This window comes from Acomys minous (genome assembly GCF_964271855.1).
Source record: "Acomys minous genome assembly, chromosome: 12".
In the NCBI taxonomy this organism is placed as follows: Eukaryota; Metazoa; Chordata; class Mammalia; order Rodentia; family Muridae; genus Acomys; species Acomys minous.
Genome location: NC_140493.1, coordinates 3,469,111 through 3,492,469, shown reverse-complemented (window position 1 = coordinate 3,492,469; position 23,359 = coordinate 3,469,111). Strand labels below are relative to the sequence as shown.

General features: G+C 50.7%; 1 protein-coding gene and 1 long non-coding RNA gene across 5 annotated transcripts in view; one reads left to right on the top strand and one right to left on the bottom strand.

Moving 5' to 3' along the window:
- Positions 1–129: 129 nt before the first annotated feature.
- LOC311580183 lies at positions 130–18,142 on the bottom strand. Of its 3 annotated transcripts, XR_014773385.1 has the most exons (4): positions 11,733–18,142; positions 3,959–8,799; positions 2,724–2,948; positions 130–941 (listed from the first exon to the last, which is right to left on the bottom strand). It is a non-coding gene; the product is annotated as an uncharacterized lncRNA (long non-coding RNA). The 3 variants fall into 3 exon arrangements; XR_014773383.1 differs by having other exon boundaries at positions 2,724–2,951; positions 3,959–18,142; XR_014773384.1 differs by having other exon boundaries at positions 3,959–18,142.
- Positions 3,394–23,359, top strand: part of DIP2B (disco interacting protein 2 homolog B) — a 182,019-nt gene continuing 162,053 nt past the window's right edge. For both annotated transcript variants that reach the window (XM_084751454.1, XM_084751453.1), the window contains exon 1: positions 3,394–3,643. In XM_084751454.1, coding sequence (XP_084607580.1) covers positions 3,544–3,643 — 100 coding nt within the window. In that variant the 5' untranslated portion in view covers positions 3,394–3,543. The remainder of the gene's footprint in view (positions 3,644–23,359) is intronic.

Below are 23,359 nucleotides of genomic sequence, written 5' to 3'. Positions count from 1 at the left end.
CTGGCTGTCCTGGACTCACTTTGTAGCCGAGGCTGGCCTCGAACTCACAGTGATTCGCTTGCGAGTCTTTCTTTACCACCCTCTTTTATATATAAAAATAAGATAATGAGAGATACAAGGCACCAGATATTGTGTTATATGAGGTTTATTAAATGAGCATGGTGGGAGAAGGAAAAGGGGGAGGGGTGCCCCAGAGAGAGAGAGAGAGAGACAGACAGACAGACAGACAGACAGACAGAGACAGGAAGAGTAAGAAGAGAGAAAGAGGCGTAGAGAGGGGGTAGAGGAAGAGAGGGGGGCCACTTGGACAGTTTTTCCTCTACACCTCCCCTCCCCCATGTTTTCCCCAGACAGTGTCTCTCTCTGAACACAGAGCTTGCTGATTGAGCTATTTGTCTGGCCAGGAAGTCCGGGGATCCACCCCAGCACTGGGGTTACAACTGCATGCTGCCATGCCTGCCTAGCTGCCCGGGCTATGCATCTGCACTCCGCTCCCCATGCTCACAAGGCAAGCAGCCCCTCTACTGAGCCGCTTCCAAGCCTCAGAATATTCCGTTTTGAATCAGCCTTCACTTTGTAGCAGGCTGCCACAGTTTAGCGACTTCAAACAGCAACCCTTCATTTGCTCATTACCCTGGGTTGGCCTTTCGTGCTGAGCTGAACAGAGTTCGTTCACTGATTTGCATGCAGCAGCAATGGCCTCCCTGGCTCCACCCTTGGTTAGGTGGCACCTGGGGAGGTCTCTCCTCTGGTGGGCTAGCCTCCATTCTCACGGCAATGGCCTCTGCTGAGTTTTCAGAAGCAGAAGGAGAGGGGGCGAGCGAGCCTCGGCGCACAAATTCTTCCAAGTTTCTATCACATTTGCTATCACTTCAGTGGCCAAATGTTACATCAAGATGGGGGTGTGGTGAGCTCAGAGGAGGCTAATGGGTGCGCCCTCACTGCGGTGGTAAGGAAACACACCACGGTTAGCTCTGGTGTCCACATGTACAAACCTGGGTATAGGCACCCACGTACACACATGCTTCCACACATGCATACAACACATGCACACTCAGACCTCTCAGACTGGGGTCCTAGGCCCCAGCCACTAACTGTAGAGTTATCCAACACTTGAAATACAGCTGTGCGTATGTGTGGTGTGGGTAGGTGGTGTGTATGTGTGTGTATATTGTGTGTGGATGTGTTAGCATGTGTGTGTTCAGTATGGTATCTGTGTGTACCTGATATGCAGTGTGTGTGTGCATGTGTGTGGTGTATATGTGGTATGTATGCATATGTGTGCAGTGTATATGGTGTGGTCTGTGTGTGTGCATGTGGTATGTAGTGTGTGTGATGTGTGTGTTATGTAGTGTGTGTGTGTGTGTGTGTGTGTGTATGTATGTGTATGTATGTGTGTGTTGCTAGGCTGCAGCCCTGGCCCGATCTACTCTGCATCTAGTGGCCTGATTTCTTTTACCTTGTTTATGTTTGGGCCCTTCCTGACGTCTGAGAGTCTCTCATAGTCACTGCTCTGCGCCCTCTGCGCCCACTCAATCCTTCTGTAAGTCTACTCCTCGGAAAAGCTGCCCCTCCTCCTCCTCTTTCCTTTCCTTCCTTCCTGCATCTTTCTTTCTTTCTTTCTTTCTTTCTTTCTTTCTTTCTTTTTTGTTTTGTTTTTTTGAGACAAGGTTTCTCTGTGTAGCCTTGGCTGTCCTGGACTCGCTTTGTAGACCAGGCTGGCCTTGAACTCACAGCGATCCGCCTGCCTCTGCCTCCCAAGTGCATGGCCCATTCATAAATTATACCTGTTCTGTTTGAAAAACCTCCTTTTTGTTCTCCTTATTAGAGAGTTTTCTTTGGATCCAAAAACTAACAAACAAACAAAACTAAACTAACCCCACCCCCAGTCTACCCGGGCATGACTTTGATCCCAGCACTCAGGACCGAGGCAGAGTAGAGTTGAATAGAGTTCTAGGCCAGCCAAGACTGCGTAGAGATGTCTTCTTTCTTTCTTTCTTTCTTTCTTTCCTTCCTTCCTCTCTCTCCTCTTTCTTTCTTTCTTTCTTTCTTTCTTTCTTTCTTTCTTTCTTTGTTTCTTTCTGAGACACTGTCTGGCTGTGTTGCCCTGCCTGCTTGGTAACTCACTATGTAGACCAGGCTGGCCTCAAACTCATAGAGATTGGCCTGCCTCTGCCCCTGTGTGCTGGGATTACAGGCTTGTATCATTACATCCAATGAGCTCTCTTTGAAAAATTATTTTTGGCCAGACGGTGGTAGTGTGGGTCTTGAGTCTCAGCACTTGGGAGGCAGAGGCAGGCAGATCTCTGAGTTCAAGACTAGCCTGGTCTACAGAGTGAGTTCTGGAACAGCCAAGGCTACAAAAGGAAAGAAAAAACCCACAGCAAACTCTCTCTCTCTCTCTCTCTCTCTCTCTCTCTCTCTCTCTCTCTCTCTCTCTCCCCACCCCCGTCCCCGCGTGCGCGCATGTGTGTGCGTGCGTGTGTGCGTGTAGGGGCTTCAGGCCTCTAGCTGGCCGTACATGGGTGCTGAGAATGGAGCTGCACCTTCTGCAAAAGCCGCCATTGATACTAACAACAGACCCACGCCTCTACCCCACACTCCCAACTGAAGTTCTTCTTTTGTTTTTTCCCCTCTGAGACAGGGTCTCTCTTTGTAGCCCTGCCTGTCCTAGACTCACTGTGTAGACCAGGCTGGCCTCGAACTCACACACAGGGACCCACCTGCCCCTGCCTCCAGAGCGCTGGGATTAAAGGTGTCCGCCACCATGCTCGGCTCCCGAAGTTCTTTAGGAGTCTTTAGGCAGGATGAAGCAAGCTCTACTGTAATCTTTTTTTCTGGTGTCTTGAGACAGGTTTCATGTAGCCCGGGCTGGCTTCCACCGAGGAGAGAGTGACTTGGAACTTCAGATCCTCCGATGATTCCCACCTCCTGAGTGCTGAGATTACCTGCTGGGAGAAGGACGCCGCCTGTAGTCAGGTCCACCAGGGAAAAATGGGGGAAAGGACAGGACAAGAGGCGTGGTCTACCGAGTGACAGGCACTGGAAGAAGTGAGGCCAAAGCCTGGGAAACTCCTTGCTTGACGGTTTGGGGAAGGGAAGGGAAGGGAAGGGAGAGAGGGAGGGAGAGACGAAGGGAGGGAGAGAGGAAGGGAGGGAGGGAGGGAGGGAGGGAGGAAGAGACGAAGGGAGGGAGGGAAGGAGGGAGGGCTCTGCGGCGCAGGTGCAGCGTCTCCCCACGGAGAGCGGAGTAGGCGACCGCAGCCTGCGCTCCCGAAGCTCCGCGGCAGAGGGCGCTGCAGCCACGCCCTCCCGGCGCCTCCGGGGCGGAGCCGGGGGCGGGGCCTCGCGCTCACGTGACTTCCCCCTCCCCGCCTCCCCCCCCAGCCCCCCCCCCAGCTCATGGCAGCGGCGGCGGCGGCGGCGCCGGCGGCTCTCGGCGGCTGGAGCCGGAATCTGTAGCAGCCGGGGTGTGGGCCCGCGTCAGTCCGTCCCTCCTTCGACTCCGTCTCGTCTTCCGGAGTGTGTGGCTGCGGAGCGGCGATGGCGGAGCGAGGCCTGGAGCCGTCGCCGGCCGCGGTGGCCGCGCTGCCCCCCGAGGTGCGGGCGCAGCTGGCGGAGCTGGAGCTGGAGCTGTCGGAGGGTAGGCGCGCGGCGGGCCGGGCGAGCCGGGCGGGCGGGCGAGCGGGGCGGGCGGGCGAGCCGGGCGGGCGGGCGAGCCGGGCGGGCGGCGGCGGCCTGCCGTAGCCGGGCTCTCATTGTTGTCCCTGGGGGGCCCGCGGGGCTCGGGGGCGGGCGGGCGGGCGGGCGGGCGGGCCGCGGCTGACACCTTTCCCCGGAAGGGCCGCGCGCCCGCCCGCACCCTCTCTCCCGCCGCCCTCCGCACACGGAGGGAGACACAGGGGGAACGCCGCAGCTGCAGCCCTTCCTGCTCCTCTAACAATGAGAGGTGGCTCACCAGTGACAGGCGTGAGAAAGGAGCCGGGGAGCCATTGAGGGTCCGAGGGAGGTCGGAAGCGGCGGCGGCGCTCACCGGGGGAGGCACCCGAGCTCTGCTGCTGCTGCTGCTGCTGCTGCTGTGACCCCCTCCGTCATCAGGGGGCCCGGGGGCAGCAGGGCTTTTTCTTGGCACCTGTATTCAGGCTGGGTTTTCCGCTCTGGTCACCGTTTGGAGTCTTCAGAGACGCCGATCCTGGCCCTAACCCTGATCCCTTTTGACAATGGATCGGTACAGGGAGGGTTCGGTCTATTTAGATAATTTCAAACCCGGACTAAAATCAAGGCACTGTTACCAGAGAAGTCCCTTGGACAACAATGAGGGAGCTCAATGCCGGCTGTGGGCATGTGATCAGGCGAATGTGCTGTGGCCATCAGCTCTCTCTCTTTCTCTCTCTCTCTCTCTTTCTCTGTAAAGTTCCTGTTTTTTATCTCGGGCGGCCTCTGAACAAAAGCAGCATTTTTCTCCGCGCTGGGTGTCAGTACACTTCGCTGATGTCTCCTGAGTTGCGTGTTGTTGAATTCCTTCCCAGGGCCCTCACCGTATTTATCAAGTGCGTTAAAAACTGTTGGTTGGAAAAGAGTAGGGAGTGTGACCCCAGTTCCCAGGCGAGTTCTAGTTCCGACTTTTTGTTAACTTATAACATTATGGGATTTTCCCCCTTTGAAAAATCACTTACACTTTAATCCCAGCACTCGGGAGGCAGAGGCAGGTGGATCCCTGTGAGTTCTAGGCCAGCCTGGTCTACAAAGTGAGTCCAGGACAGCCAAGGTTACACAGAGAGACTCTGTCTTGAAAAACCAAACCAAACCCCCCCCCCCAAAAAAAAAGAAAGAAAGAAAGAAAATCACTTACAGTGAAAAGCCAAGAGTGAATTTGAGTGTTACAAATATTAAGTGATTGAAGGAAATAATTAATTTTAATAACCCTTTAAGGCTTTCCCAATGTATAGGGTGGTGCTGTTTTCACTTGCACCTAATTATCAACATATTATTTTTCAATTAATCAGTTGGGAAGTGTTTAGGAAGATAGGACTCCTCTGGGCTCCTTGCCCAATGATACCTTTGGTTAAAATATTTACCAGGTTAAAAAAAAAAATCAGTTGAAGTAGTTTGATAAAATATGTTTTCCTTGAGGTTTCTTTTTCCTTGTCCTCCTTTTGTGAAAGTGTTGTCATCAAATGTGATGAATCCCATTCAAGTCTTTTAAAATGGTTTTTATTTTATTTTAGTAACAAATCAGCTATAGCTTTCACCTGCCAGAAAGGGAGGTTTGGCAGGACGTTTGTATGAGGGGAGATTAAAATAGCATCCGAATGCTTTCTCCTGGAGAGGGACACCCCGGGCTCTCCTTGGTGCGGTCTGCTCTGCGTGATTGTTTACAGCTCCGGCGGTTTCTAGACATCTTTAGAAAGAGCTATTCTGAGGAGCTATTTGTAGGATCCACCACTGACTAGCTCGCCCTGCTCCCCGAGAAAGCTGTGAAAGTCGTAGGAGCTGGGTATGTCAGAGTTTAAGGACTAGTGAATGGGTCGGTTTCCCAGGCCGGGAGCTTTGATTGGCAGATGACTTAGTTTAAGTGTGTGTCCTAAGGATTGGTGCTGCACCGTCCTGCATTCATTTCTTTGTACTCGAGGAGGAAATAGCAGTTGAGAAACCTTGAGCCTGCAGTGTCAGCGTATTGGCCATCTGTCTGTCCTGTTTCAAGCACACAGATGGCTGGAGACTAGGAGGAAGATGCTATTCGGGGTTCAAGTGAGGTTAAAATAAGCCAGGGGTCCCCGGGTCTGTGGTGGTGTTTGACATCTGAGGCATAGCTTGAACTAACGTCCCCCTGCCTTTTTTTTTTTTTTTAATATTTTCTCTATAATTACTGTTCTGACAAAAAGCTTTGCTTCCCCCAAAGCCTCTGTCTGTCTGTCTGTCTGTGTAATGACTTGATATTGGCACATTCAGTCTTTCCATTGCTGTTTTTCTTAGGTTCAGGCTGTAGTTGGTCTGAAAAGATAGAGCCTCTGCAAAGTGCTGTTAGAGGGGTGTGTGTGTGTGTGTGTGTGTGTGTGTGTGTGTGTGTGTTCGTGTTCTGCTGCAGGCTTTGGTCACGCAGGTCGCTGCCTCCTCTGGGTTGTTTGCCGCACAGTGCCGTGTAGAACCTTGTGTGGTGGGTCAGAGGCTTTAGGCCGCCTGCCCGGACTAGAGTGGCTGTAACCCTCTCCTGCACCACAGCCTGAAACTGTGTGGTGCACCATGTAGAAACTGAATTTACACGTGAAGGTTTTGACAGATGAATTGGATAGGATTCTGACATAGCCCCTGTTTGGATATTTTCTCAAGAGCTACATGTGTCACCTTTTGTACAGGAAGCTCTGTCAGACTCACCTGGAGGGTAGTGGGGCTGAGGTGTCACTCTGTCCGTCCTCTGTGGAATGCAAGCCTCACTAACCTCTGGGCGAGGTGAGGCAGGTGCACTCCCCCTCCCTGTTTGGGTTTAGCAGAGGGAGCATTTGGACTCTCAGGTTCAGTGTCTCACTGAGAGCTGCACCTCCACAGAGTACCTTCGTCTCAGGCGAGCTGGAGCCGTGGGACTAGCTGAGCTGTGATTGCACAGTCTCTTTCTGCTCTAGAGATGAGCTCCTCTCAGGACTGTGGCGCTGTTCCGAGCGGTCCTGACAGGCCTCCGTCTGCTCAGCTGCTGTGTCCCGTGTCATCTCTGTGCAGAGGGTACAGCAGCGAGCAGAACTCTACCAGCTTTCAAGCACCTCTGAGGCTGCTAGAGGACAGCTCTTAAAAATGTCAACAAAACGTCACACGAGTCTATGGTAGAGCCATGTGCAGGGGCTGCCTTCCGACAAAAGAGGAAGCTGTGTGCTTTGCCATTGTGAAAAGTAGCCGAAAACCGTGAGCCCGAGGTTGTGTGCTTGGTAACGGAGGCTGTGATTTGGCCGGTGCAGAGCACCCGGGGGAGGAAGGGTGATTGGCCACAGCCCTTGTGCTGCAGGTTGGAGGGTGAGCAAGTCTTTCCGTGTCTGAGAACAGCCCAGAGCCGGCAACTGGAAAGGTATTTAAGATAAAACAGCCCTTACCGGAAGGGAGACTCCCTTTGCGTGTTGGAACACTTCTCCGGGCATGACCAGCTTCACAGCTCGCTGTCTCCACACGCCTCATCCCCTCTCCGAGGCCCTGAAAGTGGTACAGCGTCCTTGAAGGTGGAAGGATAGAAGGTACCTTCTTAGGAGCTGCAGGGGAGTTGAGAGGGAAGGGGAGGTTCTGGGTGGATTGTAAGCCTTTCTGTTTCCTGTAGTGCAGACCCTGGTTACTTCCCCCAGATGTGAAACTCACTCTGGAGGCGCAGACCAGGCACATACCCCAGAGCTAGTCGACAGCCCTGATGACAAGGGTTTTCAGATCTGCAATATTTGGTTATTTTTGTTTATTTATATTACTGGGTGCTAAGCAAGCATTCCACCACTGATTTCTACTCTCAGACCTATAGACTTTTGTTGTTGTTTTTGTTCTTGTTTTTTTCAGACAGGGTTTTTCTGTGTAGCCTTTGCTGTCCTGGACTTGCTTTCTAGACCAGGCTGGCCTCTAACTCACAGAGATGAGCCTGCCTCTGCCTCCTGAGCCCTGGGATTAAAGGTGTGTTTATTTTGTTTAATTGTGAGTGTCTGTGTGTGTTCACACATGACTTTAGTGCAGGTGTCCTTGGTGGCAGAAGAGGTCGTTGCACCCCCCTGGAGGCATAGGTAGTTTTTAATCAGTGATGTGGGTGCTGGGAACCAAACGATCTTTATGGGGGCAGCATGTGCCATTAAGCACTGTGCTGTCTCTCCAGCCCTCTGCCTTGCTTCTGAATATGATTTTAGGAGTGCAGTGAACTTTTGCTTGGTTCAATTTGATTTGAATGGAACAATCAGGTCTCTATCTTGATGATTTGATCTTGGCATGAGATGGGATGGTAATAACCATTTGAGAAATGTGTTGGTATCGGGTAGGCTTTTGTCCCTTGACTGAGCTGTGTGGCCTTGGACAAGCTGCCTGACACCCATCTTTGGGGTTCTTTTACGAACTCATTAGACTTGTAAAGAAGTTTGCTGTGAGCTGGGTCTGAAGGCATGGAGGGAACATTTAACAGATGCTAACCTGAGGCTTGGCTGCTTCTGCTATCCTGTGCTGCTGAGCAGAACAAGGTCACATGTGAAGCGATGGGTGGGAACATTTGTGGACATATGTTTTTGAAGTGGCCTTCACTCTACCGTCACTTGTTCTGTTGAGCCCAGACCCTGGGTCTGGCACACGTTGGTCCCTGCAGACAGTTGCCTGAGGCAGAAGAGCCGCTGGAGTTCCTCACAGACAGCCTCTGGGAGGCCGAAGGATCAGGCAGCTGGCTTGAAGCGGAGTGTGGTTTCTGAGACTCAGCTTCTGAGTCGAAGCACCCCAGTTGTGCCCAGGGAGCCCCTCAGGACCGGTGCGCAGGCTTCTGAACACATCAGTATTTGTTGTTGATTGTCAGCTGAGAAGTTTTCACGTGTTTATGGTGTGAAGTCCTGTGTGGTGTGGGTGCACTTATGTGAACAGGAGTTTCTTTTTTTTTTTTTTTTTTTTCCTTCAAAACACGATCTCAGTATGTAGCGCTGGCTGACCTGGAACTCACCATGTAGGCCAGACTATCCTTAAACTCAGAGTGATCCTCCTGCCTCTGCCTCTGCCTCCTGGGTGCTGACTTGTTTATATTTTTATGTGATGCCTGAGCCCACAGGAGGGCCTTGGAGCCGTTGAACCTGGAGTTAGGGTTGCTGTGAGCTGCCATGTGGGTGCTGGGAATTGAGCCTAGGCCCTCTGCAAGCGCAGGCAGCGCTCCTTCACTCCTGAGCTATCGCTCCAGTTTCTACCCTTGTTCCCTTTCCCTCAGTTCCCTGAGGAAGAGCTGCTTCCTGCCTGCCTGCTGTGCACACCTCCACTGTGTTCTGTGTGGGGCCTGCCTGTTAGCTCTTGATTCCTACTCTTTTTGCCTTTGTCTTTTTCTCTCAGCTTCTCATGTAACTTCTTGACTCTTAGCCCCTTCTCTTATTTTTTATTTTAATTTTATTTTATTTATTTATTTTTTGTTTTGGGTTTTCGAGACAGGGTTTCCCTGTGTAGCCCTGGCTGTCCTAGACTCGCTTTGTAGACCAGGCTGGCCTCGAACTTACAGAGTGATCCGCCTGCCTTTGCCTCCTGAGTGCTGGGATTAAAGACGTGCGCCACCACGCCTGGCTATTTTTATTTTTTTAAAGATTTATTTATTTGTTATACAGTGTTCTGCTCACATGTATGCCTGTAGGCCAGAAGAGGGCACCAGATCTCATCATAGATGGTTGTGAGCCACCATGTGGTTGCTGGGAATTGAACTCAAGACCTTTGGAAGAACAGTCAGCGCTCTTAACCTCTGAGCCATCTCTCCAGCCCCCTAGCCTCTTCTCTTACGTGTTTACATTTGTTCTAGTTATTTTCTGGGGAAAACAGGAGAAAATACAGCAAATCGTTCTCAGAACTTTGCAAGAGTGACCGCTTGCTGTCAGCATTGGCATCTTCCCTGTGTCTAGAGCACAGGAGAAACAGACTGTCCCTTCTCTCTCTGCTCACTGCACTGTCCACTGTGCCTCTTCATCAAGCCACTGAAACAGCTGTTTCCATGGCTACTCGTTCATCTTGTTTCAGATGAAGTGCCTCTGGGTTTCTCTGCAGCACTGGACACGGTCCTTTGTTGTTTTTAATTTTTTTAGTCTTTTTGAGATGAGGTCTCTATAGCCGAGGATGGCTTTGAACCTGTGCTGGGTCACAAGTATGACTAGCATGCCTGGCTGGGAGGATCATGAGCTCAGCGACATTTTCTCATTTCTTAACTTTCTGGGTCCCAGGCTGCCCTTGTGTTTCCTCTTGGCTTTACTCCGTTTGTCTTGTGACGCAGGCGTCTTCAGCGCTGTCCTTATGCACTTCTCACTTGCCTCACGCAGGGGCCCTCAGTTGACCCCAGCTCCTCATCTCCAGCGCTGCACCCTCTGCTGGGAGACTGCCTTGCCGTCCTTTAGACGGCAGCATTGTAGTAAAGCAAAGCTTCCCCTGCCCTCACCCTCCTCTCTGACGACAGTCGTCATGTCTGAGTGCTGCTGACTGGCTGGTGGCTAATACCCACTGTCAACCTAACTGCACGTGGACACATCAGGGCGCTAACGAGCGGAACCCTGGGTGCATCCTCAAAGGCTCTTCCAGAGGGATTAGCTGCAAGAAGACCCCTTCAGTGTGGGCAGCACGTCTCAGGGGCTGAGGGCCTGGTTGGGTAAAGATGGAGGAAGGAGAGGGAACACATGTCTCTTTATGAGCTGCCTGGTCTGCTGAGATGTGGACTGGAGGTTCCTTGCTGCCTGCTGCCTGCCATGTTGTGGTGGACTGTGTCCCCTGAACTGTGAGCTAAGCAAAGCCTCCTCTTAGGTCGCTTCTACCAGGTGCTTTGTCCTAGCAATGGGAAAGATAGCCAGCACCCGCTGTCCCTGGAGCCATAGCAGAAGCCGGTAGACTTGTACATAGGAATACAACGTGTACAACAGGCTTATTGTACAAATTCCTTGTTCACAGCTCAGAAGTCAGGAAGTCTGAGATCAAGGTAGGCAGCATATGCATTCTTGTGCCCTGTTTCAGAGATGGTGCCCTCTTGCTCCATTCTCAAATAGGGGTGAACAGGCTTCCCTAAAGCGTTTTGTAAGAATGGACATTCTTGCTGGACGTGGTGCCACACACCTTTAACCCCAGTACTTGGGAGGCAGAGGCAGGCGGGTCTCTGTGAGTTCGAGGCCAGCCTGGTCTGCAGAGCAAGTTCAGGACAGCCAAGATAATACAAAGAAACCGTTTTTTCAAAACACCACCACCGCCGCCACCACCACCACCACCGACAGTGTAAATTCCTCCTGTTCACGAGGGCTCCATTCTCATGATCTAATCTCCTATTAAAGCCTGGGGCAGGAGAGATAGCTCAGCAGTGAAGAGCACTGGCTGCTCTTCCAGAGGACCCTGGTACAAGTCCCAAAAAACAAAAACCTAAAAAACAAAACAAAACAAAAAAGCCAGGCGTGGTGGTGCACACTTCTAATCCTGACAGAGGCAGGCCAATACAAAGTGAGTCCAGAACAGCCAAGACTACGCAGAGAAACCCTGACTCAAAAAACCAAAAAATCCCTGCCTCCAGCTAAGGCCACCCTGGTGGGCCCCACTGTGGCAGCCTTTTCTCCTCAGGCCATCCTGCTCTGCTTCGTTGTGATTCTTTTAAAACAAACCCAACAGGATCTTTTCTTTCTTAAAACAGTTCTATTGGCTTCTGTCACTGCAGGATAAAGCCAAGGGTGCTAAGGCTGCCCTCCTCAGCCTCACTGTGCGCTCTCCTCTGCGTGTGCTCTGTGTGTGCTTGCTCCGCCTTCTCACTTGTTGACCTTGATTCACATCGTTCTCAGAAGCCATTTCTGGCTTGCTCTTCAGTTTTCCTTCTGGTTAACTTCTGCTTCACTCACAGCTTCGTCCTGTCGTCTTGCTTCGACTGTGTTGGTGCAGTCACTTGAGTGTGCTCAGCATGGACCAGGCCTGTGCTTGGCACTCCGTGAGCCTTTCGTGACTGGTAGGGAGTCCCCATCATGATGGTGCTGGAACTGAGCTAGCAGAGAGCACTTGCAAGTGGAGGAGGAGGATGTGGTGCCTAGCCCAGCCACCTGCTGTCACGCATCACACGCTCTGTCCGTCTTTCCTTTACCCTCTGGCAGTAAGGTAACATTCTTTTTTTTTTTTTCCTTCAGTTTTCATTTATTTGTTTTATGTGTATGAGTGTTTGCCTGAGTGTGTGTATGTGCAGCATCACATGCACACCTGGTGTGCACGGAGGTCAGCCAGAGCTCAGACCCTTGTAACCGAGGATATGGCTTTGCAGCCCATATAGAGTTAGTTGGTTTTCTATTTGACACAGGGTTTCTCTGTGTAGGCCTTGGCTGTCCTGGACTCTCTTTGTAGACCAGGCTGGCCTCGAGCGCACAGTGATCCACCTGCCTCTGCCTCCCTAGTGCTGAGAGGGGCATGCGCCACCACCACCCGGCTTACAGCCCCTATTTTTTTTTTTACTAGACTTAATTCACTTTAGTGTGTGTGTGTGTGTGTGTGTGTGTGTGTGTGTGTGTGTAAAAACCCTTATGTGGTAGCCACAGCTGGAGCTGGGTCCTCTGAACAGAGACTCTGGTATGGGTTTTCACAAGATGAACAGTGACTTCCTGATAAGGAGAGCTGGTGAACCTGGTCTCTTTCCAGAGGTCTGGTAATGAGCGTAGTTTGTGTTAGTGGCTGTGCCCCTTAGATGCACCAGCCCCACACCCCTCTCTTCAGAGGAAAGAATGTGAAGTTATGAGGATTTAAAGAAGAGCTCTTCCCTAGAAGGGGTAGTGTTAGTTAGGCTCCTGTGTCACATATGAAAGGTGCCGTTTACATAGGATGCGGTGTAGAGTGGGCAACAGTGCTGAAAAACTCAAAACAGAGAGGCTGCTGCCTTCCCTGCAGTGGGACCAGGGAGCGTGGAGTGGAGAGAGGCGCTTGAGGAGGCAGAATTGCCGGCTGTGGGGAAGCGGGAGGCTGGCAGACAGGAGCTTTGGTGGAGCAATGCAGTGGCCTGCTGGGCTCTGAGGCCTCCTTAGAGAGTTGGCCTTGCTCTCCCTAACTCAGGGCGGAGGGGAGGCGGAGTGAGAGTCACTGAGATTTGAGGACATTCAGATAGAGGTTTGTGGCAGCAGTTGGCTGTGGGTGTGGAGCGCTTCAGGAGGCCTGTTGTCTGTGATCTGTAGGGTGTTCAGTCAGTCTCCTCAGTATGCACTCACACAGTAGTGGGTGGGATTGAGTTGGCCTGGGAGAGCTTGTGGAGCAGGAAGAGGCAAAGCACAGCCCTCTGGGAAGCACCGACACGGGGAGCTGCAAAAAAGGAACTTGGATAAGAAAGTGGTCTGTGAGGGGGGGAAAAAAAGCAAAGTGGCTGGGGATTTCCTCCAGAGCCACCTGCTGAGGTGGCTTCCCTAAGGCCAACTGAGAAAACTCTCCTGACTTTACCTGCAGTACTTTGGCCTGAGCTCTTCTTTTGTTGTTACTGGCTGCGTTTCTTCTTTGGTCTCACTAAGTAGCCCTGGTTGGCCTGGTACTCACTTTGTAATGTAAGCTAGCCTCTAACTCAAGGCCTCTTCATGCTGGAGTTACAGGCAGCTTTAGAGGCCCTTGGAACAGTGCGCGCGCGTGCGTGTGCGTGCATGTGTGCCTGGGTGCCTGCCTGCCTGCCTTGGGTTCCTGTTGGGGAAGCATGCAGAGCAGGGCAGTGGGAATGGAGGCGGGGGTGGTGAGGCCTGGCTCTGAGAAGGAGGTAACAGCAGTAGCCATGTGCCTCTTTTGTCCCACCTAGAAAGAACGCTGCAGGGCCCTTGTCCCAGTGTGCAGGCACAGGGCCACTTCTGACGCGCGCTTCAGGGGGACCGAGCCAGCATGCTGGATCAGGGGAGAGGATGGCCGTGTTGGGTCAGGAGCTGCCGACACTGCTGCTGGGAGAGACTGCCTTTTGTGCTGGAATCAGGGAAGAGGAAAGGGCAGGAACAGAGGAGGAAGTTGATGGGCCAGCCTTGAGTATTCTGTTAAAAAGAAAAAAAGGAGTCTATGTATTTTTGGGAAAAGCTTTGTGAAGATGTTAGAGAAAGAGAGAGAGAGAGAGAGAGAGAGAGAGAGACAGACAGACAGACAGACAGACAGACAAAACAAAGGAAACAGCTAAACCAGACATAGCCCGCCTTAAATGGCTGTACTTCCGAGGCAGGCACATCCCAGGTGATGATCAGTGACATAAAGGTGAGTCGAGGCCGCGCCAGACAGCATGACTCAGCTAGGCTGACACAGCCTTGCAGGTTGGGTGTGGCCTTGAGCTGTGGAGAGAGTTGACACACCTGTGTGCATGGCAGCTCATTCTGCCCCACAAGTGTGGGGACCGTCCTTGCCTTGTTTCCTGGGAAATCGGGGGAAAGGCGAGTACAGAGGCTCTCTGTTCCTCCTGGAAGCCGCAGAAACCTGAGCTTTGCGGGAAGGCGCTGTTAGCAGCTTCTGGGTCTCTCTTTAGGCTCCTCCCAGTGATCTGCTTCTGATTCATTCAGCAGGAAAGTACTTTCCCACTGTGGCAGACCTCTGTGCACCTGTGTCTGTAGTGCAGAGTAGGCGCAGGAGAGGAGCATCAGTTAGTGCACACTGAGGTGCACACCTGTGTCTGTAGTGCAGAGTAGGCGCAGGAGAGGAGGATCAGTTAGTGCACACTGAGGTGCACACCTGTGTCTGTAGTGTAGCGTAGGCGCAGGAGAGGAGGATCAGTTAGTGCACACTGAGGTGCACACCTGTGTCTGTAGTGCAGAGTAGGCGCAGGAGAGGAGGATCAGTTATTGCACACTGAGGTGCACACTTGGTCCGAGTGCTGTGTCAGTGTGTGTACATATTTCTCGGGGTGTTCCTGAGAGGGTTGTGGACAGCCTTAGACTGCTGTTGAAACGCAGTGAGCACCCAAGTTGCCCTTGCTTTGCTGTCATTGGATTCACTGGTTTTGGACAGACTTGGGCTGGGGAAGCGGGACAGAGGCCGAGCTCCAGCTGTTTCTCTCGTGGACAGAGAGCCCCTCAGAAAGGACGGCTCTGAGGCTGCTGTGCTGAGCGCCAGCTAGAGGCTCTACAGGTGTGCGTAATTTCCTGAGATGGCGGCAGCTGTGCCGTGTGGTGAGCACCTGCTACTTTCCCTTCAGACAGAAGTCAGGGAGAAGCGAGTAGGGCTCAGTAATTGGACTTGGTATCCTCATAATTTGATTCAGTCCGCAGGGCTGGTGGAGAACTGTGTCTCACCTCCAGACCCCAGCCGTGAGTAAGTAGCTGCCAGTCTTACTGTTCTTCAGTAGCCACAGCCGGGCACCGACTTGGCAGAAGAGGAGACGACTGTAGCATTTTTAGGAAAACTAACTTGAGCAATAAGTTATGTGGCCACTTTGTCATCAACAAGCTGAGGACCCATTTTTCATTGTCAAAGAAAACTAAGTTATAAGCTGGGTCTTGGTGTGTCATGCCTGTAGAGGTGGTGGCAGAGGTAGGTGATCTCTGTGAGTTCAAGGCCAGCCTGCTCTACAACCAGTGCTACACAGAGCAACCCTGTCTTGCAAGCCCCCACCCCCAAAAAGGAAGAAAACTAAGTTACACCCAGAACCTCGCTTACCGAGATTTACAGTATGATTTACAGTATGCAGATGTGTAAGAGAATCTTTCAGCAACTTTGAATCTGGGCTGGAGAGCTGGCTCAGCGGCTAAGAGCTTTGGCTGCTCTTGCAGAGGACTCAGGGTCAACCCCCAGCACCAACAAGATGGCTCACAACAATTTCTAACTTTTTCCGGGTGATCTGACACCATGGGCACCAGGAACATACATCCCCAAATTTGAACCAGGGGTGATGGTGCACACCTTTAATCCCAGTACTTGGCAGCCAGAGAAACCCTGTCTCGAGAAACCAAAACCAACCAACCAGTGAACCGAACAAACAAACAAACAGACAAAACTAAACAAGCTTGGGCTCCCCAGCGTGGCCCCAGTTACTTGGGAAGCTGAGGATTTTATTTACTCAGGAGATCGAGGCCAGATTAGCAATTTAAACTTTTTGATTTTTAAAGGCAGGGTTTCTGTAGCCCTGACTGGCCTGGAATTCATGGTGTAAACCAGGCTAGGCTCTGAGTCGCAGAGAGGTGCCTGCCTCCTGAGTGCTGGGGTTAAAGGTCACACCAGCTAAGAAGCGTAGCACCTATGTGCAGGTGCGAGAGAGACAGAGGGGGCGACTTCCTGGAGTGCTCTTCCCTGCCTCTGGCTCACTGTAGGAGAACGTAAGCACAGACAGAATATCAACTTTTTATTTTTTAATTTACTTATTTATTTATTATGTATACAGCATTTTGCCTGCATGTCACCTGCAGGCCAGAAGAGGGCACCAGATCTCATTATATAGATGGTTGTGAGCCACCATGTGGTTGCTGGGTATTAGCTTTTGTTTTTACACATGGGCTACAGGGCTGAGCTTACTGTTGTCAGGCTGTATAGCCTGCTGAGCCATCTTGTTGGCCTGAGAAGCTAACTTGTTCTGGCTCTTTCTTTGGTTGTTGCTACGAGAACTCAGGGTTGGGTATGCTTCTGGAACGCATGGAGAGGAGGTCTGCCTTACAGTCACAGGACGGCTCCTGCCGGAGGGAAGTCCTCCCATGGTGCGAGTGAGCAGGCACCCTTCCTGTACACTCAGACGGTGTGTGTTGAGTTTCTCTTGCCAAAAGTAAACAGTTTTCCCCCCTTGGTCTAGGCCTTGTGCATGCTGTGCAGGTGCCCCGCCATGGAGCTGCTCTCTCTGCCCGTGTGTTTTGGTGGTGTGTTGGTGGTTTGGTGTGTCAGCCGGCTCTGCCCTGTGTGCTGTGGCTAAGGACAGACGCCCATGGCTGGTGGGCAGAATGAAGCTTTGTTTCCACAGCAGAGTCTTGGACTCATGGACACAAGGTGTGCTCATTCGGAGTGAGGAGGTGGCCATTCAGGAGACAAAAGGGAGAGGATGGGACGGCCCCTGCTCACAGAGGAGTTCCTGTCAGGTGCAGGATGCCGCAGGTGCCAGAGGGCTTGGCTTCTTTGGGGTTGGGAATGGCTAGAGGAGAGAGAGGACCCCCCTGAGGTGTGGGTCGGCACAGAAGGCGGCGGTGGAGACACACACTTAGATTTGAAGCTGCGGAGAACCTGGGGACGATCGCTTTAGTCAGGCCTGTGGCTGGGGAACAGGCTGGCTTGGGCAGAGACGGTGAGTGCCTGCCTCTGTGTGAACGAGTCCAGAGCCGCCCCCAGTGCTGGACGGAGGCGGGCTGGGTAAAGGCGAGCTGGCTTCTCACTGGGTGGGTCACTAGGCGCCTTACAGGGCTGCTCACTGATTCAACAGCACTTTGGAAATGAAGTTGGTATGGAAGGAGAGGAATAAACATTCTTCAGCAAAGGGGAGGCCAGAGAGACAGAGTTTGAGGAGCATGAGGAGAGGGCAAGCAGCCTGGTCGCTGTTGCCAGCCTGCCTCGTCAGGATAGTCGTGTGGATTTGGAGGCCTCATGACATCAGGATGGCATACATGTCAGTGTGGTAAGTTTTGATGGTCTAAGGGGAAGGCGGACTCTGGGCCTAGAGGAGGAGCCAGGCTGTCAGTGGGCGTGTGGGCAAGGACTGCGGTCAGGGCCACGGTGCTACTGGACACGGCTTCACAGACTGCAGTGTGTCCTTCACTGCGCATGCCTGTGCCCCTGTCTTTGTGTGCATGTGTGTGAAGAAAATCACTGTCTTATTTTAGGGCCATTGAGGCGGAAATGAGGCATGAAAAGACTCTAAGAGCACCATTTTCGTTTGTTTGGTTTGGTTTTTTTGAGACAGGGTTTCTCTGTGCAGCCTTAACTGTCCTGGAGTTGGTTTGTAGACCAAGCTGGACTCAAACTCGTAGTGATCTGCCTGCCTCCCGAGTGCTGGGATTAAAGGCGTGCGCCACCACCGCCCCGCAAGAACACCAATTTTTAAGAGACTTGGAAACACTGTTGGAAAAAACTTCCAAAGTGTGAAGTGGAAAATAGACCTCTGTCAACTTCCATGCTCATTCACAAGTTCCCAGATGTCACCATTTTCTAAAACTTATTTTGTAGTTCTGATAGTTAATAGAATTAAAACAAAACATACTGTGGGAGCTGGGTGTGGTGGTGACACCTTTAATCCTAGCTGGGGAAGCAGAGGCAGGGGAGCTGAGAGTTCAAAGTTCGCCTGGTTTACATAGAGGGTCTAGCTAGCCAGGACTGCGTACACACACACTCTCACACACTCACACACATACACACACTCTCTCACACACACATGCGCACACACACACACAGAGTTTAGGAGGTATCTTTTGATTCTCTGTTAGAAACAACAGTAAGAAATACACCCTACATGTACTCTTTTTTTCTTGAGATTTTTGCATTTATATTCTCTTTTACCCCAGCTGCTGTTTTTGTTCTTTCAAGATTTATTTATTCATTTATTTCTATTTATGTGTGTATATGCTCAAATGAGCTTATGTATATACCACAGATATATCCACTGAAGCCAGAGGGCGTTGTGAGTTCCTGATGTGGGTCCTCTGGGAGAGCAAGGAGCAGTTCTTGGCTGAGCGCTCTCCAGCTCCACCCCCACCTCCCACCCCACCCCCTGATTGTGGCTCTTGTTTTCCCCTCCCTGACTGGCCCCGGCCCTGCACATGTGCAACAGTGCTCTGGAACTCCTCCCCTCCTGCCATGCCCAACTGTACTGTTCTTACACTATCAGAGAAAACAGTGCTTGTGTTTATTTTGTGTGATAATTAGTCCTCATGCTACATATGCAAATTGTGCCTGAATATTTGGCTCCTCAGCTTTTGTGATGCTATTATGAAGTAAATATTACTTTTGGAACCTAGAACTACTGTTGGGCTCATGGAAGAAGGACGTGCTGTACGCTGCCACCCGAGCCGTGCCGCTCCCTGGGGACAGCTCTGATTTTAGGGTCTGCTAACTCCTCTCTTTGTAACTTTTTGTGTTCTTTTTTTTATTTTTAAAATTTTGTTTATTAGTATTCTGCCCACATGAAGGCACCAGATCTTATTACAAACGGTCGTGAGCCACCATGTGGTTGCTGGGAATTGAACTCAGGTCCTTTGGAAGAGCAGTTAGTGCTCTTACCCTCTTAGCCATCTCTCCAGCCCCTCCTCTAATGTTTCTGATAGTTAAATGGCTGTTTTATTATTTATTTATAACTAGATTCTGGGTTGTTGTTGTTGTTGTTTTTCCTTTTCTCTGTGTAGCCCTGGCTGTCCTGGACTTGCTCTGTAGACCAGGCTGGCCTCGAACTCACAGCGATCCACCTGCCTCTGCCTCCCGAGTTGCTGGGATTAAAGGCCTGCGCCACCACCCCTGATTATTTTTGTATCTTTGTCTTTTAAGATTTACTTATTTATTATTATGTATACAGTGTTTCACCTCCATGTCAGAAGAGGGCGCCAGATCTCAGTATAGATGGTTGTGAGCTACCATGTGGTTGCTGGGAATTGAACTCAGGACCTTTGGAAGAGCAGCCAGTGCTCTTAACCTCTGAGTCATCTCTCCAGCCCCCACCAACTAGGTTTTTAAAGAAGTTTTAGTCTAGTTTCTGAAGTAGCTCATATTTCTTTTGAGGAGGGCCTGGCAGCCCATTTTGGCTTGTCACTCCTTCACACACCATGTAAGATGTGGTTCTTCCTGGTTAGTGTGAGTGACTTGTGTGTTCGCATGCGTAGCTGGTGTGCTTTTCTTCTGGAAGTGAATAGATTTTACTAGATATTTAAAGTGCTGTTGTGTGACACTACATACAAAAAAGCCGGATAGCATGTACTCACAGTTTGAGAAGATTGTACTCTGTACTCAGCAGATGTGTAATCAGTTTTAGTACTGAAACTCTAAAGCACCCTTGAGGGCTCATGGTCTTTTCTTTTTTTCTTTTGTGGTTACACTCGGTAACCATCATCCTAATTTTTTTTGGTGCTGGTGGTAATGAGTCAGGGTTCCTCTGTATAGCCCTGGCTGTCCTTGAACTCACTGCGTAGACCAGGCTGGCCTTGAACTCACAGAGATGCGCCTGCCTTTGCCTCCCGAGCGCTGGGATTAATGATGTGTGCCACCACACCTGACTCCTAAGAATTTATTTCTGGATTTTTTGTTATTGTAAGAATCCTAGTCATGAATATTATTATATATTTATTTCATATTTAAAAGTCTACACTGTTCATGGATTTTCCAGTGTCTGTACACAGCAGAAAACATGAGCAAAATCTTTGGATGGAAATTGTAAATGATTTAAGATTATTCTAAAGGCATCTTTGTGTATTTTCTATAGTTCCTTAAATGCATTTCTTATGTTCTTAGATTTATAAATTTGGTTGGCATGTAACTTCCTTGGAGACAGTAGAAGAAGTCAGGGCCCAGAAGATGCTGTGTTAAGGTACAAAGAACCATGCAGCTTTTGTTTGCAACTAGTTTGGGCAAAACTATTTTTTTGTTTGTTTGTTTGTTTTTTGTTTTTCGAGACAGGGTTTCTCTGTGTAGCCTTGGCTGTCCTGGGCTCACTTTGTAGACCAGGCTGCCTCGAGCTCACAGCAATCCGCTTGCTTCTGCCTCCTGAGTGCTGGGATTAAAGGTGTGCGCCTCCGCGCCTAGCTCAAAACTATTTTATTTTATTTCTTTTGGTTTTTCAAGACAAGGTTTGTCTGTGTAGCCTTGGCTGTCCTAGACTCACTTTGTAGACCAGGCTGGCCTCGAACTCACAGCGATCCGCCTGCCTCTGCCTCCCAAGTACTGGGATTAAAGGCGTGCACCACCACCACCGCCCGGCCAAAACTATTTTTTTTTTTTCCAGAGACATTTCCAAGGTCATCTACAACAAATGCTTGTACTTTTCCAGTTAAAATACCGAGTTTGCAGCCCAAGTCTGATGCATAGGGTGTGCATTGGAAGAGAGGTCCTGAGAGTATTCCTAACTATATTTTATCTGGAAAAGTTAAAGTTGGGGGTTGCCTAATACACCAGAAAATATGGCACTTCTCTTCAGACAGTTTGCTGCAAAGTTCTTAACTTCGAAAATTTCTTACTTCCGTATCTTCTGTCACTAACTCACATTTTTTTTGTCAGTACTTGAAAAACAAAAGAAAAAAGGACATCATAAAGAATTCAAAAGATAAAAGATTTAAAGGAGGTGGGGGGGGAGGTGGCCTTTTTTAATCCCAGCACTGGGGGCTGGGTCAGGGGCAGAAGCAGGTGGAGGTCAGACTTTCAGGCCAGCTGGGGCTAAATATGAAGACCAGGTCTCAAAAGAAAAGGCCGTAGGAGATTTCCTGAGGATTAATCAGGCTTCTGGATTGTGACTGTGCTGTGCTTTAGTGCTGCGGGTTCCCAGCTGAAGCAAGCTCTGCTTTTTCCCTCTTCTGTTGGTGCTTGGGATTGACCCCCGGGCCGCAGGCATGCCAGCCAGCGCTGTGCCGTCCGTTCTGTCCTACCGTTGCCGGGGCTAGGCTGTGGAGTGTCGGCACCCTCTCTGCCTGATGTACACCGTGTCCTTGGGACAGTGGTTCTCCTCTGTCATTTTGAGTTAAAGGTGGTGAGCAGATAGAGACATTGAAACAGCATGATGAGGCCCAGAAGAACTCTTCTCAATTTGATCAGTGATGGTAGTCCTGATAAAACGTGGCATTGAGAGAAATCCATTTTAAATACCTATTAGGAAGGAGTTCCGTGCTTCTGGTTACGGTGCCCGCTGACAAGTTGTTGCCGGGGCTCCATCTCCAGAACCCAGGAAAAGGAAAGAACCGAGCCCTGCGAGCTGCCCTCTGTCCTCCACATCTGTGCCCTGACAAAGCACGCTCCCCCAGCCACACCCACACACTCATGAGTGAAACTGTACGTTAAGTGTTTCTAAGCTACAGGGAACAGTTGGGTTGTCTTTCAAGGTGCACATGCTCTGATAACTGTCACCTACGGTCTCTGCAGTGTAACTGTAGCTGTGCATCCATTTAAACGCGAGATATGAGTGGGTTACAGGTGTTCTGATGGTCACTGTGGCAGGCGCAGTCACAGAGTGGAACTTGCTTGAACACGAGAACCTGCAAGTAGCTTTCCACAGTTGGGCTTATGAAAGAGCCTAAACTTTGGGCTTGGAGGGATCCCAGGTGTCCTCCGCACCTGCACCGTCTCCTTGCAGCAACATGTACTGTGCAAATGTGAAAACAATTTGGTCAGGATGCCAGGCTGGTTCAGGAAAGTCAAGTTCTAGAGTTAGGGTGGATGGACAGAGTGTCACGGTAGTAACTCAGGCTTAGAATGGCTCAGAGATGAGAAAGTAAAAATTGAGATTTAGGCAGTAAAATACTTAGTGACCATAGTAAGTTCTTCTTTTTTGTTTTGTTTTTGTTTTTTGAGTGAGGGTTTCTCTGTGTAGCCCTGGCTGTCCTGGATTCTCTTCGTAGACCAGGTTGGCCTTGAACTCAGAGATCCTCCTGCCTCTGCCTCCCGAGTGCTGGGATTACAGGTATGTGCTACCGTGCTTGGCTCCATAGTATTTTTAAACTGAACATTTCATTTCTGTAAACATTTTCGTTTTTTACCAAACAAAAGCCTGTCCTGTGACCTGCTGAGGAAATGCTGCGAAGCGTGGAAGGTCCTGATTGCTTGGTGAGAGTGAGACTCAGATTCGGATTGAAACCTGCATCGTTGTGTGAGAGGAACTGATAACCGAGGCTTGGCGCTTCCACAGCAAACACCTGTGGTGATGGCTTGTGACAGGTTCAGTGTTGGCCCAGGTTCCATTCCCCTTGGTGTGTGTGTGTACATTTTGTGGCCACCCACAGCTTCTGTTTGGGGAATGGAGAGCCACAATAATCTATCCAATTAGGAACACGTCTGTCCTGGCTCACAGTGGCATCTGGTCCTTTGGATCAGACCATCCTCACACACCTTTATGTCTGGAGGGCGTGTGAGTGCACGCTGTCTGGCACCTTCTAGAGCTGGGACTTCCTGGGGCCTGACTCCTCCCACTCTTAAATCTGCACATCACAGACGAGTCGCATACAATAGTGAGGGCAAGCCAGGAGCGCATGAGCGGGTGGCCAGGTGCTGCACTCACCTCACCCCAAGTCTTTTCATATGCGCTGCTGTGTACTTCAGTGCTAGTTTTCCTGTCTTCATTTCTCAACTGAGAAAGCTGGTGATTTCTTAGTTAGCCCTCCCTAAGTCTCAATTTTACACTCAGACCCGTGTCGTGTGCAGTGTTAGCTGTGCTGTGTGAGTGAGATGTACAGGAGGCTGCAGGCGGACAGTGGGTGACTGGCTCAGACCGTGCTCCTGGGGCACTTGAGCAGCAACCACACCTAGAAACCGTGACAATAACAGGGCCTGTGTTTGATCCTCCTCACTTGTTGGGTCCTGTCTGGAGCTCACCGTACTGCACATGTGCTGTTCATCAGCACAGCTGAGCAGGCTCGAGGACGCTCCAAAGCTGTAATCACACCTGTGACGACACTTTCTGGCTTTGGCCCTACAGAGAGAGAACCACACTAGCCAGAACTAATTTTTGGTGGTTTCTTGTGGTTTGATTGTGGTTTAATGGTTTCAGTGCTCTCACCAAGGTGGATGTAAGGTGAGGCAGTGTGGCAGCGTCTTCCTCTCCTGTAGAAGTACCACACGTAATGATAGCGAGAACCCAGAGGAG